Below are 18,768 nucleotides of genomic sequence, written 5' to 3' on the forward strand. Positions count from 1 at the left end.
CTGTTTCTTGACACTTTTTTATGAAGTCAACTTCTTACAAGTACGATTTTGATCCTGTTTCTTGTTTTTTTAATTAATCCTTTAAACTTGTGAGATTCTGGGGTTATTCTTTCTTCCTTTTGAGTCTACTCCTTTCTTGTTAGTGGTGGGGGAGGGACTATTTGGTTTTTCCTTCTCATTGAATTTCTGGTTCATGTTGGGAGATCCACTGTTTTATTAAGTGATGGGATAGATACACATTGTACCCTCTTTCTTCTGTTTGTTGTTCTAAGTCTTCTGCCTTCTCATTTAAGTATGGTGGTATCATGAGTTGGAGTTGTTGGCATGTTTGTTGGACTTTCTCTCTCCCATTAAGTCTAGGTAAGTTCTTTGTTTCTAGGTCTCTTATGAGAAGGGGATATATCCATATCTGCAATTCTTTTGCCATCTGTTTCTCACCTTTGCAGTTAATTGTAATCTCAAAATTTGTTTTGGTTTCTTGGGTTTGGAGGTGTTATGTGACCAACTTTCCTTATTTTTGTGGTAATTGTGTAGTTTGTGTATTCATGGTCCACTTGGGCTAGGGTCAACCAAGTACCAGTGTTGAACTTTCTCAACAGGTGTTGTGAACATTGTATCTGATGCTGGTGTTTGGATATAGTGCTCATGAAACCCTAGCATTGCTGCAGTGTCCTTGTTTGGCATTGTAGTGTGTCCATGGTGAGTGGGATCAGTGGGCACCTAAATATTCCTTTTTTTATTATGGATCCTCCAAACATATACTTAAATAAAATAGTAAAAAAAAAAGTCCATAAGTAAATGTCCCCATCTTGAAGATTCTGAACAGCAATCTTCAACGTATGTAACACCTGTTGTACCTCATTTTCTTATACAACATTCTCTTTCAGATACACCTTTAGGGCAAATATCTCCCTTTTTCAATCAGAAGGGACAAGAGGGACTTGCTGTCTCACCAAAGTCAATAAAGAAGCTTTGATCTGGTGACATACTGGTGGAAACATCCACATCTCAATGCAATGAACTCATCTTGCTTTCAAAAGCAATTGTGGATATACCTATTGAGGTTATACCTCATGCTGCATTGAATTCATCACAAGGAGTTATTGTTGAGAGGGATTTGAGGAACATTCCCGAGTCAGAGATTCTCACTGGTTTCTCCACCCAAGGAGTTTCTGCAGTGAGGCATATCTTCACTCGCAAAGATGGAATTACTATGCCGACCAATGTCTTCATTCTGACATTTACATCACCATGTCCACCTGCCACCATCAAGGCAGGTTATCTTAATTGCTGAGTACAGCCATACATTCCAAAATTGCTCAAATGTTTCTAGTGTTAGTTCTGTCACTCAAAGACGTTATGTTGTGGTTCCTTGATGTGTGCTCGTTGCGGTGGCAAGGACCACGATGCCTTTGAGTGTGGAATGGACCCTTATTGCATCAGTTGCAATTGCTCTCACCTGTCCTACTTTTATTCTTGCCCTAAACGGTTGGAAGAAAAAGAGGTGCAGCATTTCAAAACAATTCACAACATTACTTACCCTGAGACTTGAAAGTTGCTGCCCACCACTTCATCTTGGAACATGCTGCTGCACTTCGTTCCACTACTACAGTGGGAGTGCAGATGGATCTCTCTGTACCTCCAAAAGAATCATCCTCAAAACAAATGAAAAGTCTCTTGACCTCCTTGGTTAAAAAAGCTGGTGAATGAACTTCAACACTCATCTCTGTGTCTAACATACATTCCAGCAAATACCAAGATCCACTTCCTCTCATTCTGGATACAGACATTTCCTCAGGTACATCTTCTTTTCCCACCCCAAGATGCAAAACGATCATTTGTTCATGTCCTTAGTCACAGGAATCCTCTTCCAACACCAAAGACCTGCCCAGTCGATCCAGGGCCAGGTCCATGATGGTTGATACACCTTCCTCGAATAAAGACAATAAAGAAAAAAAAAAAACGTGGTCATAAATAGAAGGCTTCTCGACCCAAGTTGCCTACACATAAATAAAAATGGTTCCCTTGATACAGTGGAACTGTTAAGGTTAATGTTCTAATCTCAATGACATTAAAACACTGATTGCTTCCTACCATCCCCTGTCTTTCCTTACAGGAAACATTTCTGAAACCTGCCAATACAGTCACCTTTCGGCAGTTTTCTTTGTACATAAATGACAGGCTGTGTGATGGACGAGTGCATAGAGGGGTGGCACTGTTGGTTGATCAGCATGTGCCTACCCTGTTTTTGCCACTCAACACACCCTTGGAGGCTGTAGCCATTCTTGTTTCCTTGGGTTGTACCATCACTGTTTGTTCTCTCTACCTGTTGCCTGGAGAAACCTATGATCAATCAGACTTTGATGCTCTCATTGAACAGTTGCTGTCTCCCTTTTTAATCCTGGGGGACTTTAATTGACATCATCCCCTCTGGGGAAGTGCTGATATTGATAGAAGGGGTCACTCTGTAGAGCGTATGCTCTCTCATCACAGCCTTTCTCTTTTCAATAGCTGTTTTTATACTTATTTTCATGCACCTGGTCAGCCTTTTACTACTATTGATCTCTCAATTTGCTTCCCTTTTACTATTCTCCTGTTTTTCATGGAGAGTTGACAATAATCCATGAGGCAGTGATCATTTTCCTATAATTTCGAGAGAGACTGGCTGTAGTCGATGCCACCTGATGTATGTGCCCCAGTTAAAGCTGGATCAAGCAAACTGGCCCTCTTTCACTGCTCTTGCAGAACTTAATCCTGCCATTGTCTGTAAGCCATCAATAGAAGACTGTGTGGCAGCAGTAACAGACTGTATTATACAAAAAGCTGCTCAGTGTATACCTAAAACCTCAACACATTTTGCACAATATCCTCGTCCATGGTGGAATCCTGCCTGCCACATGGAAGGCTCAAAAATGGGTCTGGGATACTTTGCATAGGTATTCCACACATTCGCACCTCACTGCTTTCCAGCAGGCCCGTGCACGTGCTCGGTGGGTAAGACGTCAAAGCCAGAAGGAATCTTGGATTAAGTTCACAACCAGTATATCTTCTACCACCAGTTCCAAAATCATATGGGACAAGATTCAAAAGGTCAGTGGGCAATATAATTCTGCCCCCCTGGATCTTGCTTTCTGATGGCCAGGAAGTAGCTGATACCTGCAGCATTGCTGATATACTAGGTGAAAGCTTTTGCCAGGTATTTAGCACTTCTGCTTCTTCCTCCACATTCTTAGCCATCAAGACTTGGGCAGAGCAATCACCTCTTTCCTTTAAAGCTGATTGTCTCTATGACTATAATCATCCCTTTACAATGGTGGAACTCAAACTGGCCCTTCATTGGTCTGGCAGTACATTAGTTGGACCTGATGATGTACACTATGAATTGCTGCACCATCTATCTCCTGCTTCTTTTGCTATTTTTCTGATTGTTTTTAACAGGATCTGACAGGAGAATGTTTTTTTCCTGATACCTGGTGCCAAGCTATTGTTCTGCCTATCTCTAAGTCTGGGAAGGATCCTGAGATTCCTTCAAACTACCATCCAATTGCTTTGACAAGCTGTCTTTGTAAGATCTTACAGAAGATGGTTAATGCTCATCTTGTTTAATTCCTTGAATTAACAACCTCCTCTTGTCCACCCAGTGTGGGTTTCGATGACAACGTACCACTGTGGATCACCTGATTCAACTTGAAATGTCAATTGGAGAAGCCTTTCTCAAATGACAACATCCTGTATCAATATTCTTTGACATTAAGAAGGCTTATGATACAATATGGAGGTATGGCATTTTGCAAGACTTCCATATATATGGATTGCATGGACATTTGCCCATTTTTATTAATTTTTCAATGGATAGACAATTCCAAGTTTGTGTGGGTTTGACACTTTCCCGTTCTTTTCTACAGGAACTTGGAATCCCTCAGGGCTGTTTTGAGTGTCACGCTTTTCAGTATAAAGATTAATGCCGTCACTGAACGACTCCCTTTACCCACCTTGTGGTTTCAGGTATTTTCATTCTTACCACTTTTCCCAGTTATAACTCTTAGGTTTGAAACTTTTAAAGAATATTGTGCATTATGTTCAAAAATATTTAATTATTAAACTCATCAGTAATATTTCAGGTCTTGTTTATTCAGTGTCTTCATTGTTTTTGTTGTGTTTTTTTTTTTAAAGAATAAAATGGCTATGGAGCATGTGGAAGTATCTTCCTGTTTTTTTCTGTAGATCAGTACAAAGGAGCCTTTGAATCCTATTTGCCAAGATGTCAAAAAAGGAAAATTACGCTTTGTCCATAACTGTTTTCCACATCATGGGTATATCTGGAATTATGGAGCCATTCCTCAGGTATGTTAAGTTTTTTAAGACCTAAATCAATGCTCATTCTTCCTTTTGCACAAAGGACATAATAGTGTAAATGTATAAATATTACAGTGAGCTTAACTTTCCAAGAAGTGGCTTTTTATTGCACAGCTATTTCAACTGGAAGTTTCAATTATAGAATTTTCATGTCACACATGAAGTAGTTTCATTCTGAATATCTTTTGTAGTAGGTCATCTTAAAATTCTGTTAGTGGGACTGATTATTCAGTATTTATAGGTTTGTAAAAGAGCCATTAAATATGTTGCTGAAACAGCATCACAATATGTCCAAAACCAAAATAAAACCTCTTTGTTTAAGAGTGTGCCTAATGCAGCTGTTGCAGTAGGTGATAATAAATTTTTGTTGTTGACAATTGAAAATTTTTGTAGTTAAATAAGTTTGTTTGTTGACTTCCTGTGATTCTGTTCATCAACATATTAAGTCAAAGTTTTCAAAAGAGCCATAATAAAATTTATAATTTTCTTGTCCTTGCAGATGTCAAATTACCTTTTTACTTGAAGCTGTTTATCTCATTTCTATTAGTCTTTTTTTTTTTTTCCTGATGTCAGAGATAATTGAATGGTTAACATTAAAGAGCAAAATAACAAATTGACTAAATTATTTTGGTCATTTAACCTTAGTTAAAGTCTACTAATCAACTTACATCCTTTTGTGTGCAGTTTCTGGTTATTATTCACTCTGGTAAGAACTTTAAATTGTTACTTATGTTAAATTGAATGTGTACAGTGAACCAACCTTGTGTTAAAAAAGTGATGTTCACCATTATTACAAACTTAATAAATGTGTGTTTATGAAATGTGGCAAACATTTGGTAAACAACACAAGTCTGTTGTACAAAATTTCAGATTTATTAAAGAAAGTATTTGTACTAAAAATGTCTGTAAATTTACAAAATCAACCTCATTCAGTCTGACAAGTTTCAGTTGTTCAAGAGAAGGATAAAACTACTTTTCTCTGTCATACAGTTTATATATTACACTTTGCATAACTTTTAGGATCTCTTAAATGGATATTTACAGCTTTATGCAATATTCATGTATGTTGTATTTAGTATTTCCTGTGATCTAACGTAAACTGTCAAAAAATCAGCAGTGTAGAGTAAAAATAAAGAAACTGATAGCTCTTGTCATCAAATTCATAATACCGTGTAGATCACTTCTGTGTAGAGAGTTGTGGCATATGCACATTCTTCTACACACAACCCCCCCCCCACACACACACACACACTTGTGTTCAAAATGAGTTAATTACAAGATTTTCAATGTTGTAAAAAATAATATACATACTGGATATTTTAACTTTAATTTTTCTGAAATATAAACCTGGGATTTTTTTGCTTTTGTATAAAGTACTTCATATACATGTTTTATGATTTTCAAGAAATAAAAGTTCATTATCTTGTTGCTTATATACCTGTGAATTTCATATTATGTTTATTGTTTATATTGTTAAAAATGATATACATTTTCAGCATCCTAACAATATAATTGTTTATCTACACTCTTTCTGTAATATATTGGTTTTAAACAAAATAGGCCAATCATCAAACCAACACAAGAGGACAAATTAGCAAATAACAGGTTAAATATTATTCTTATGGCTTTGCATTTTCTTTGTCATGAAAGTAATGTCACTTTATGGAAAATTCGTGAATTTCTGAAACACATGCTTAGGACATATTGGTATTTTTATTTTTCTATATCAGCTGTGTACAACTTTATATTTTCATCTGATATAATGTTAGTAAAGAAATATTATATCAAAACTAACAAAGTAAACTTTTATCAAAATTAAGACCCTGCATTGCTTCAGGAAAGTCAATTCTATTTTTGGTAATACATTTATTCCTAGTTAATAGTTTCACAGTTATGTTGAAAAATGGTAAGTATTGCATTTTTCTGTTAAATCTCCTGTGATTTGTATTTTATCATCGTACATGTATTACTGTGGAGCTGTAATGTGTTTATGTTTATGTATTTTTTGTACTTTTAGTTCATTCATAATCATGTAGTTTACATTGAATTCCAAAATTCCAAGCAAATTGGCAACAGGTGCTAAATGATTAAGGTGTATATTTCTTTAATCTAGAGGTATATTTAAAAATGAATTGTATAAAACTGTGAGACAATAGTAAAGAAAAACAATTTACATTTATATTTAAGACATATCTAGATAAGTATTAATGACCTGCCAAAATTAATTACTTATAACAAAAAAAAAATTAGATAAGTAACATAGCTGTTTAAAATTTGAATATTGTTTTCAAAGGCATAATTTGAATTCAGTAGGTTATGTCTGAATGCTTCATAGAAGTTTATGGAATATTGCACTGATCAACTTTAACCCTATGCACATAGGTGGAAGTAAAAGTGCATAAACCATGATATTTTACAGAGTGCCATTCAACCTAGCATTAGGTACTTGATGTTCATTATGATCTGTTCAAGTTATTCTACATTGTTGGTTTTAGTGATAGTTTATGGTGGAATAGAATAAGTATCAGAATCTGTATAGAAGAATATTAAAAGAAATTTAGACGTACATTTTGAAGGTTGTAGAGGATATGCAGATACAATGTGCAAACCATATGACAGAAGTATATTTATTCTGCACATGGACATTACCTTTCATTCCAACTTTCAGACTGTTATTGTCAGTTCACTGATATATTTTGAGTACATAGATGAGTTACAAAAGTATGATTGTTTTGTTTTTTATTTTATGTTCTTGTAAATTTTATAAGAAGCTTGCCACACTTTGTTTAGAACGTAGATACTCAAATTAAATTTGGAATTATAGACAATATTCCTTTTTTGAAAATGAGATCTGTCTAATGGCCTGATTTGATTAAAGGTATACCTTTTCTTTCCCATTAAAGTCTTTTCATGAGTTAATTTTGTTTTCTTGGTTTATCCAGTTTATTCTCAACATTACTTTAGAAAGTTGTAGAGGTTTAATGATTTGCATCATAACTGTATTTGTTTTTTATTGTAATTATTATTATTATAGAATTTTGGTTTCTATATACAAATATGCATTTTCTTTCAATTACATAAATGAACATAAAGTTAATATATTCCTTAGGGAAAAAAGTGTGTATATAGTAATTAAGATAGTATGGGTATTTAAATAGCTAAACAGTTTTTTTTGCATTTTCAATTTATTTTGAATTAATTAAATTTTCATCTGTAGACTTGGGAAAACCCCAATAAAGTTGATTTATCAACTGGCTGTAAGGGAGACAATGATCCAATTGATGTTTGTGAGATTGGATACAGAGTGAGTTTTATCATTATTTTAAAACTCATAGCAATATAAAGTATTTGTAATGTGTATAGCTACTTTAAATATATGTATAATTATTTATATATTTTAAATTTTATACAAGCTTCGTCACATGAGTTTGTGATTCTATTTAGTTTCATTGTTCAGAATTGTTTGGTAGGTTATGATTGATTAATTTTACCAATTACTTTAAAATTACATATGTTAGACAAAGATCAATCAAGAATATATATTTATTGTGCACTATGAGTATTGATCAAAAGTATAATACAAAATTTATTTTTTTTCTTTGTACATATTTTGTAGCATTTCATTAACAAAATTAGTTAACTTGTGTTTTACTATAATGTACTTTTAAATTTTTATTTGTAGGTAATTTATTTTGCATACTGTTTAGTTTGATATATAAAATTTAAAGTTTTATATTAATAATATATGTATATTTGGTTCACAGAGATATATCATTAAAACTTTGTTTATTGTACTCTTTATTTATGATAGGCTGTATGATAATTTTTGGAGGTACTTTTTTGTTTAAAATATTGTAGAACATGCCAAATATGTTCTTACAATATTCAGTTGGAGTGATATCTTTAGTATTGTGTATATAGACACACACACAATTTAAGAGATAAAAATGTAACCTTCTGTTGTTCCATCTAGGTCATTCCATCCCCTCAACTAAACCTTAAAACAAAAATTAAACACTCAAAATTAGCTCTTATTCAGATGTTTGTCAAGCCTTTTTTAAATTACCTTAAATTAACTGTATCGATCATATTCGAGGCAGCTCCTTCCAAAAGCCAACTGTTGGTAGAAGAATAATGTTATACTAGCTGAAGGTCTCTCATACTTTGCTAAAATATGTGTCTATGTCCCATAGTCTTACTATTCTGACAGTTAAGTACAAAGTAAAAGATGATGCTTTAGTGCTATCAATTCCATTAAAAATCTTAAAATACCTCAGTCAAATCCCATCTAACTCTTATTTTTTAAAGAGAAAACAAGTTCAGAGACCTTAAACCTATCATCTTATAATGAACTTTCCATCACACATTATTTTAGTAGCACTCCTCTGAATTCTTTAAGGTAAAATGTCCTGGACTGATTATAATAGTTTGTGGCCCTACAAATGACTTACATAATGACATTACAAACTCTTTAGATTTGTATGCAATATTTCTGTATAGGCAACTTAAAATTCTGTTCTCTGCTACAGCAATAGTACAATGCTCTGAAAGCTTAAGCTGAGCAACCAGAACACTAAAAAGACCCATTTCTTCCTGAACATTATTAAGGCTATTCCAATCAAAATTACTCTCATTATTTAAATTTTCATATCCTATATACATCTTATTGCATTTATTATAATTAAAAGCCATCTGCCATTTATTTGTCTAAGTCAAAAAATGATTCAAATCGTTTTGTGAATCAGTAACATCCTTCACGTAGCCATTAACATCATAAACTGCTATATTGTCAACAGATTTAAATAATAATTTCAACTTTTTTTTCATTAGTTTCACTGATATAAATCAAAGAGAGAATTTCCTAACACAGAGCCCTAAGGTATCCCACTTGTATTAATTCAGTCTTACTGAACTCTATTAATGACAACTGTCAGCTTTCTTCCATCCAGCTAGTTTTCTATCAAGTAAGCCAACCTATTCCACACACCTACAGAAATGATTATTTGTTTGGTACTTTTTCAGATGCTTTTTGAAAAATCTAGACAAACAAAATCCACACCCATACTTTTATTTACGTAGCAGTAATCTCTGTAAAGAATGTTTAAATATTAGTAAGGCAAAATGTTCTCCTAATGAGACCATGTTGATTATCCAACAAAATTTTAAAATTCATTAAATGACTTTACAAAGTATCTTTTATCAGATTTTCAAAAAAATTTGCCACCATTGATATAAGGCTACCAAGCCTGTAACTACTGAGAGATTTTATCATGCCCTTTGAAAAGGGGAGTAACATTAACCAACTTCATATCATCTTATGCTTGCTCAGTTTTCGAAAACTTGCAAAAATTAGTAGTAAGTTGATCAAATATCCAATATCCTCATTCAAAACCCCTTGGCAAATATTATTTGGCCCAGAAGATTTATCATTTTTTAAACTACTTAACTATTTCTTAGGTTCAGAATTAATGTGACCATGTTGTTCAAATTTTCATCAGTATTGTTTCAACAATTGTTGTTCCCCCAGACTTCCCCCTCCTTTTTTTCCAGTGGAGTTTGAGAGTCCTTATGACCTTCCAATTCCAAGCCATTGGGGTGGTGGATTGTAGACATATCCTCCTGAATGTGTTAATAAAATACAAATAATATATAATAAAAAAAAAAAAAAGTTCAGTTTATAGTAGGATTGTGATGTTCTGCTGGTGTAGATGAAGAGTTGAAATATCTCCACTGTGTAACTTTGGAGTGAGCCATCAAAATTGCAGTTTACCACATTGACTGAATCCCCCACCACCACATGGATGTTAGTTTCCAGTGGCTGGGCTTTTAATGTAGACCTGAACCAATTAACATAAGTCCTCACATGTTTTATAGTTCCCTCTATTCATTCACTCTTTTATACTGTTGTTACTTCATCCATCTTATGGGTAATAATGGAGGTACCTGCAGATTTCTACAGTTTTTTCCCTTCTGCAATCCTTTGATCTTGTTATTTTAAGGAGGATACTGTACTTGGGGATGCTAATGTCATTTTAAATTTTGAATGAGATGGCTTACAATGTCTGGTTCCCAAATCAATCAATAAATCAATTTCTAGCTTTGTTATCATGTGTCCTGTTTATGGGTTGAGGAATACAAGATTCATTCTAGTCTCATGAACTTGAGATGAAGATGGTGTGATCCTCTCATCTATTTCCCTCCTCCCAATGAAATGGCTGGGTTTTGGATTGTAGATGGCTTGCCACTGATATGATCCTCTTTCTTACTCCCACATGAATGTTGGAATTCACTGGGCAGGTTTTGGATTTCATTTCACTTGCTAATGACATGACCCTCATCCTATGCCCTGCATGGATGTCCATTTCCAGTGATGTGGGTTTTGGATGTAGTTGACTTGCAATGTATAATTCATTTTTCCCTTGTTGCTCTATACTTAGAGGTACATACTTTCCATTTTACTATGTTTATGTTTTCCAGGATGAATTTAAATAAATTTTGAATGGTTTTGATGCTTATCCTGCCATAGTTCTCTAGTTTTCTCCCAGTTGGAGGTGATTCTCTATCTTTCCACCCATATATGTGACATTTTTCAACAGTTGACAAAGAATATACCTGATACAGAAGTGGTATGGTCTCCCTTATATAATCTTCTATATCTACTCTTTGGGGGGTGGCCTTCAGATGGTTTTGAATTATGCTTCTTTCTTTCCCTCACACTGGTCCCTCCACCTCTTCAATATGGGATTCTAGCTATTTATTTGAGAGGAGGTAATGTACAGTATTGGAAGTTGTAATATTTCCAATAGGTGATTATCTCTCCTCTCACATTTCTCTATCTTTCCACCCATATATGTGACATTTTTCAACAGTTGACAAAGAATATACCTGATACAGAAGTGGTATGGTCTCCCTTATATAATCTTCTTCTATATCTACTCTTTGGGGGGTGGCCTTCAGATGGTTTTGAATTATGCTTCTTTCTTTCCCTCACACTGGTCCCTCCACCTCTTCAATATGGGATTCTAGCTATTTATTTGAGAGGAGGTAATGTACAGTATTGTAAGTTGTAATATTTCCAATAGGTGATTATCTCTCCTCTCACATTTCCCACTCTTCCTCCCCACTTTAAACTAATGTTTCCATTTTCTGCCAATATTTAAAAGTGATAATTCATTAGAATTACATAGAGGGAGTCGCATGCATCAAGAGTACATCTCACACTTATTGGTGGAGGGTTGCACGATGATGTGTATATGATATGCACTTTAATCAGTCAATTAAAGATGGGTGGGAGCATTAGGGCTTGTGGCATGCAAAAACATTTTTTGCATACAAGGGTCAGCACTGAACAAAATAGCTATTTATGTGAGATAGGTAAGTACCTATCAGAAATACATTTTTTATAGGAAAATAACTACTGAGCTTTTTTTGAAAAATGAAGCTACAATCTCATTATTCCTTACATCTATATGCAACAAAACATAAACACAATTATGCAGTTATGACTTGCACATAGATGCACCTAAATTTATCCTATGATTATATACTAAAAGATTGAGTAAAATTATTTCTGTGGATTATTCTAGTTAGAAAATAATTTTTATGTACTATTTTTAAATTCAAATGAACATTTTCCCTCCCTGTTCTTTTTGTCAAATGTTTGTGGTTTGGTGATATATTTTGAAAGGAGTTGCATCATTCATTTTAGCAGAGGAAATTTTCTGAGCAGCAAAAAATAATTAAAAAAAATTAAACAGTATTATACAAGAGAATGTTTACAATCACATGAGATATTGGTTACTTAATTTCGTTGTCTTAAATGAGAAATGTAGATAATAGCATGCATATCAGAAAATATAATGCAAGATTAATGTAATTTTGTGTCCATGTATAATTCTAAAACAGATAGCAAATCGAGGACAAGTCATACAAATTAAGGTTCTTGGAATCATGGCACTTGTTGATGAAGGTAGGAATTTATTCTCATAAGATTTATGTGTAATTTCAATAAGACTGTCATAGCAAGTTTTTATCTTCTTAAATTGTGTACTTGTTAAAATTTATCAATGTATAAAATGAATTTATGAATGTGTTATAAATTGATACTTGAAATCATTGGTAATTGGTGAACTTCCATAATCACAGAATTGAAAAAAAAACAAGACAATTGTACATATCACTAATACATCATTTGCTAGAACCATGGTTTTGCAAGTAAAGACATCAGGTACAGACTGAAATGTTTTGTAGCATGGTTTATATGTATCAGGCCATCCCTTAAGTAGTGTCTGATTTTAGGTTCAGAAAAAGAGAAAGGATTTCAAATGCTTTTAATGTTATTTAATCAATAATGTATGTTCTATTGTTATTAATTACTTCCTGTCAATGATTCGCAAGCTTCTGAATGCCACTTTTATAAAATTATTTTGGTCTGGAGGAAAATAATGTACAGAGGGTAGTTTTGACATCTTCATGTGTTCCAAGCTCTTTTCCATCAAAATAGTTCTGCAAACTTTAGAATAGATGATAATCAGATGGGACAAGGTCTAGAGAATAAGGAAGATGTGGAAGTTTTTCCCAGTCTAGCTCTTCAATCTTTGCAGATGTGATCCTTGCTGTATGGGGCTGTGAATTATCCTGGTGTAACACAACACCTTTATGACTGGTTAAATCAGGCCTTTTTTCTTTCAGTGCAACATTCAAGTACTCTAACTGTTGACAACAGAAGTCTGATGTAATCATTACATTGAGTGGCAGCAACTCCAAGTGTATCACACTAACAATCACTTAAGCTGTAGTCACCTGATCTGAACTTTTAAAACCACCTTCGACATTTTCTTTCATTGAGAGTCTCTGCACCATAAACACCTTGAATGTTTCATGTAGTTTCTGCTGCACTATTACCTTTTTTAAACTCTTAAAGCGTTATATGGCTAATGTGCTCCTCAGACACATCCATCTTCATAAGGGTTCATTTGATAAATGTTCTAAAAATGTTGAGTTGGGTTAGTTTTTTTATTTGTCTGAACAATTTTATACATGTTCCACTACATATTTTAGTTATTAAAGCCTTCTACGAAGACAGAAATGATGATCCATTTTCTGTATTAAATTTTCAGACATACTTATGGGATGACCTGATATGTTTAAACAAAGAACTGGAAGTACTAGAGATAAATGGGTTGAGAAGTGGGGAGGAGCTTAAATTTGTTTGGTTGTTTATAACTTTACTGGATTAATTTTTTAGACATCTGTATATTTCTAAAATTTCCAGACTGTTTAGCTTTTTCACTGTTATATAAAATTACTATGGAATTTGGTTAAAACTGAAACCTTAATTTTTTTAAGCTTCAATATTGTCTTAAGTAACAGCATAATTAAAACAATAAAACAAATCACTGTTAAAAATGATTATACAAAATTAATTGGTACATTGTTGTTTAAGAAAACTGAAAGCCAAAAATTTAAAATCAGTATTTTCACATGCTGTACCAAATGACAACACAAGAAGTGGTTTAATATGTGCTACACTGAAAAATTGTTTGACTTCTCACAAAACATAACATGCTGAATAAAACAAACCTAACTGGCCTTCTACTGTAAAAACAACCCTGGAAAATATGCAACAACAAAGACAAAATCAAAAGAGTACAGCAGCAGTGGTGTTTACCATTTAAAGTGTCAAGACTGTGATAGTGTATATACAGGTCAAACAGAACTTTTCATAGAAACAAGAATTAAAGAACACTATAGAAGGTAAAAATTGAAGAAAATGAATTCAACCTTTGTATTCCACCGTATTCAAACTAAATACCAATTTGATCCTGGAAAAAAAAACTGCAAAATTATACTAGGCAGTTTGAAAGTATTGCAAATAAATGTCTTAAAAACAAATGTAGGAAAGGTTTTAAAGAACCATCTTAAGCTCCTTTCTATTTCTTTTCATACTTGTCAAGCCACCTCCACTTTTTTGTTTAAACATATAAGTCCTGTTGTGAAACATTTGAGTCTGTATCTGAGTTACTGGTGAAATCATTCTTGTAATAAGTGATGTATTTATGGAACTTACAGTTCTCTTGCTTTCCCTAATTTCTGTTGTAAATTACTGCTATCAGAGCAAAGTTCTTTCTAAAAGGCATGGCGAAGTGGTTAAGGAACTCGAGTCATAATCTAAGGGTCACAACAAACATGCTCACCCTTTCAGCTATGGGGATGTTATGTGATGGTCAATCCCACTATTTGTTGGTAAAAGAGTAGCCCAAGAGTTGGCAGTGGGTGGTGATGACTAGCTGCCTTTCCTCTAGTCTTACACTGCTAAATTAGGGATGGCTAGTGCAGATTGCTCTCATGTAACTTTGTGCAAAATTCAAACCAAACTCTTCCTAAAAGGAGCTCAACAACTTTTAAATCAAGTTAGAAAAACTTCTTGATGAATAAGTAAAAGTTGTTAGTCATATTGAATTTTCAATGCTGGTTTAACAGAAAGTAGATTTCCCCTCCCCTTCATTTGACTTATTCAATAGTTTTATCAGAAAGCTAAAGTTAAATGAATGTAAAAAAAAAAAAAAAAAACTGCAAAGAAGGAAATGATGACAGATGGTTCACATAACATTTTAAATTGAATGTTGTAAATATATGGTTACTTTATTGAAAATACCACTGTGATATTACACTGTTTTGTATTAATACAAAACAAATTAATATTTCATGTCAATTATGCATTCAGGCTTGATATGCATAAAAATTAAAACAACTTACTTGGTTTTTCATTTCATTTTAACAATTACAGTACTTTTGTGTCAAAAGTTAAAATATGTTTCAAATACAAACCTTTAGTAAGTTGTAAGAAAAAATAATGATAGATTTTGAAAATGTTAGTAACTCTATAAATTTATTTAAATAGTAGAACTTAGATGAGTGTAATGCACTCATTACTTGTACAAATATAGTACTCCATAACACAGCTAAATTTAGATATTTAATGGATATGAACTTTCAAAGTACTTATGCAAGTATTATGATAATACTTTTACTAATTTCTGTTAGGTATTTTAGAGAAACTATTATATACAAAAGTTTTAGACTAACTATTGAAGAAAAAATCTGAAGTTAAACAGTAAAAACGCTATTTTCTATTCTAGTACTACAGTATTAATGCCATCTTGTATCTCTAAAGTTTAATTTATTGTAGCATTCCAAAAACTTGATTTTTTCTTTAATACAAAACATACTTTTGGAAACCTATACATATTTGATAAAAGTATTGCTCATTGTTTCATATAGGCAGACCTCTGTATTTTGACCTTTTTGGTTAAATGAAAAGATGTTGCACTTATGCATTAAAATGTTTACTGCAACATCTATTAAGATATTAATAGAAAACATTTGGAATTTTCTGTCATTACAAATATGTATCTTACAGTACACGATTTATCCATTGAGTAATCCATCAACAGGAGGTTCAACACTTCCCCCATGTGCAATAAATCCCATGAGCACTAGTTTTTCAAAAAACTCATTCTTGACAAGGCAAAAGAAACTAGAAGAATTGAGGAAGGGTGATAGATTCTGTGTAAAATACACTTTCAGTTAAATAAAATCTTAACTTCAGAAATGCCACTTTTTATAGTACTAAGAGCTAGAATTCTTTTTATCAGAAAAATGTCCTGTTGTCCTTCAGCACAACCTGTCGGTAAAGATGTGTTTGTGCTTACTGCACTTGAATATCCTTATTATAACACACTATGTGACTTACCTTTATTGAAACAGAACTAGTTTTAAACTACATATTGCTTCTACACACATGTATTAATAAAATTTGAAGAATATTTTTCAGTAATATCCAAAATATTAAATATTTTGCAACAGTTTTTACACTTTTTTTTTTTTTTTGATAGACTCCTTAATAATTAGTGAGTGAGAATTATCATAGTTCAATGTCACTGTGTATAGAATTTTGCCAGTTTATTTAAAGTAATCTACACAAATCATTGTTGAAAGCTGAGACTGCTAGGTGTTGGTACACAGTCCATGATGTAGTTCATGTTTTGAAACATAAATGGAAATGCTGATTGATATTGCACTGAGCCTTGGATCTTTTAGTTACTTAAGTGACATCCCTAGTTGAAATAAATTTAACTGAATAAAACATTGTTACTTATGAATAATGTATTCAAATGCTTCACAAATAAAATATACTGGATATTTTTCTGCTTAATGCATAAAAAATGATGTATGGGAATTTGTATTATATAAAACCTTGTAATTGTGGTGTGAAACTTCATTTTAGAAGTTTGGTTTCATTTATAATACCTCAAAGAAGATTTTCTTGTTATAATATGAAAAATACAATCTCCAGATGAATACTTTGAGGTCAAAAGAATAATTGCAGTTAGGGTAAGGTTTACAGTTTTAATGTCCTTTATTTATAGTTACATCCACAGCAACCAGGATAAAAGTCTATCTGTCTAGTAACTTCTACTGGATTACTGGATCAATTTCAGTAACATTTTCTAGATGTCATTGGGGAATTAAGGCCATTCCATAAAGGTATAACATAAAACTTCCTTTGTAAAAGATTTGGGACAGTACAAGTAAGACGAATATAAGTTAGAGCCAACTATAGATTCAAACATTTAGGACAGTTCAAACTAATCCAAAATGTGTTAAGTTACATATAATTAAAGCATCATACAATGTAGATCCTGTGCTAATAAATAAATGCTGGGAATTTTCTAAACTAGTAAAATTGGCATTTGCTGAAAACAGATTAAGATCATTTGTATCAAAAAGACAAGTGATTGAAAAAACCAAAACAAACTAATTGTGAAAGAACAGCTTATAAAAAAGGTAAGTACAAAGTTGTTCCAGTTATGCACTCACAATGCAAAGCATGAGGGGTGGTTATGGATTTTTGCCTTCATTAAAAAAGTAAAATAAAAATGTACATAACTGTATTTTCTGCTGTGAAAAACTAGGTAGATACAATTAATTCCCAAAATGCTGCAAAAACAAGTAATGCCACGCGTGATCAATCTGTCCAAGTAAATGTGCATCTGTGGCATGTAGTCCTTTGCTTTTTGCTTGGTTAAATACCACACACACACACACACACACACACACACACACACTTTTAATTTGTTGTCTACACCTCTAGTTGTAGTTAAGTGTGTAAACAATGGCCACTAAGTTATATCCTCGCATTCCTGAGTGCTAGTTGTATTGGGTGAGTTTAATTCACATCTGTCTGAAACTGAACAAATTTTTATAGTTGTGCATAAACCAGTAAGGCTATTTGCTGCCCTAGCTCATTTTTAACTGCTTGCCAGAGGGAAGGCAATGGGCTTGCAGTAACCTCACCTAATCTTGAAATACTCTTTACTCACTAAATATATAGAATTAACTATTACATATAATGATCCGAGGCCAGTATGGCTGGTGGTTGCCATGTGAATTGAAGATTACAGATTTAATACCCTGTGCCTTCCAACTTGTTTTTGTCCTCTCTCCTGTTGGTATGTTAATAATATCATAATAATCCCACTTTATTGGTAATAGAGTAGTTAAAGATGTAGTTGATGCTGTGGAATAGTTGTCTTCCTTTTGGTTGGGAGTTCAAAGTTAAAGATGTTGATAGGAATTCACTGTAGATTTTGGCATAACCCAAAGAAGCAAATATAAAGCCCCATGAATGAACCATTAAGTATGGTTTATGACAACAGAATTCAAAATCATGATCCTCAAATTACAAGATGAGTACTTCTATAAATAAATTCAAATGCATTGCAGAAGTAATCATTAGAAATCACAGGGGTAAGTAATAATTTGATTTGTTCATTATTTTCATGACATTAATTAATATAACCAGAGCTTGTACGTATTTTATTGTATTGAGTTGACCATTCAACTCTAGTCAGTTGGGCCTGGCATCACCAGGCAGATAGGGCACTTGACTTTTAATCTGAGGCTTGCAGATTCGAATCCTCCTCACACCAAACAATCTGACCCTTTCAGCTGTGGAGACATTATAATGTGATGGTCTCTTCAACTATTCATTGGTAAAATAGTAGTCCAAGAGTTGGCAGTGGTTGGTGATGAATAGCTGCTTTTCCTCTAGTCTTGCACTGCTAAATTAGGGATAGCTAGTGCAGATAACTCTTGTGTAGCTTTTCACAAAATGCAAAACAAACAGAAATAGTTAATTGCTAAATTAAGAGTCTAGTTGTCAGTGACCGTCCACATCATAAGTTCTATTTCATTGTAGATGTAGTTCAATAGGCCACTCAGTCTAGAAATAGAATACAGTGAAGCTTAAAGTTAATTTATTATTGTACATTAAGCAAACCACTATTGTATGTGCTCTATAAGTAAGTTAAATACTTCTTTCTCTAATGTTGTTCTTATTAATAGTAG

At 33.0% G+C, this 18,768-nt stretch overlaps 1 protein-coding gene across 4 annotated transcripts in view; it reads left to right on the forward strand.

Annotated features, from left to right (window-relative positions):
- The window catches only part of LOC143252771 (inorganic pyrophosphatase-like), a 38,606-nt gene that overhangs the window by 6,229 nt on the left and 13,609 nt on the right, over positions 1–18,768 (forward strand). For all 4 annotated transcript variants that reach the window (XM_076505435.1, XM_076505436.1, XM_076505438.1 and 1 more), the window contains exons 3-5: positions 4,225–4,344; positions 7,574–7,660; positions 12,262–12,325. In XM_076505435.1, coding sequence (XP_076361550.1) covers positions 4,225–4,344; positions 7,574–7,660; positions 12,262–12,325 — 271 coding nt within the window. The remainder of the gene's footprint in view (positions 1–4,224; positions 4,345–7,573; positions 7,661–12,261; positions 12,326–18,768) is intronic.

The sequence above is a fragment of the Tachypleus tridentatus genome, chromosome 6 (assembly GCF_004210375.1).
Source record: "Tachypleus tridentatus isolate NWPU-2018 chromosome 6, ASM421037v1, whole genome shotgun sequence".
Taxonomy (NCBI): Eukaryota; Metazoa; Arthropoda; class Merostomata; order Xiphosura; family Limulidae; genus Tachypleus; species Tachypleus tridentatus.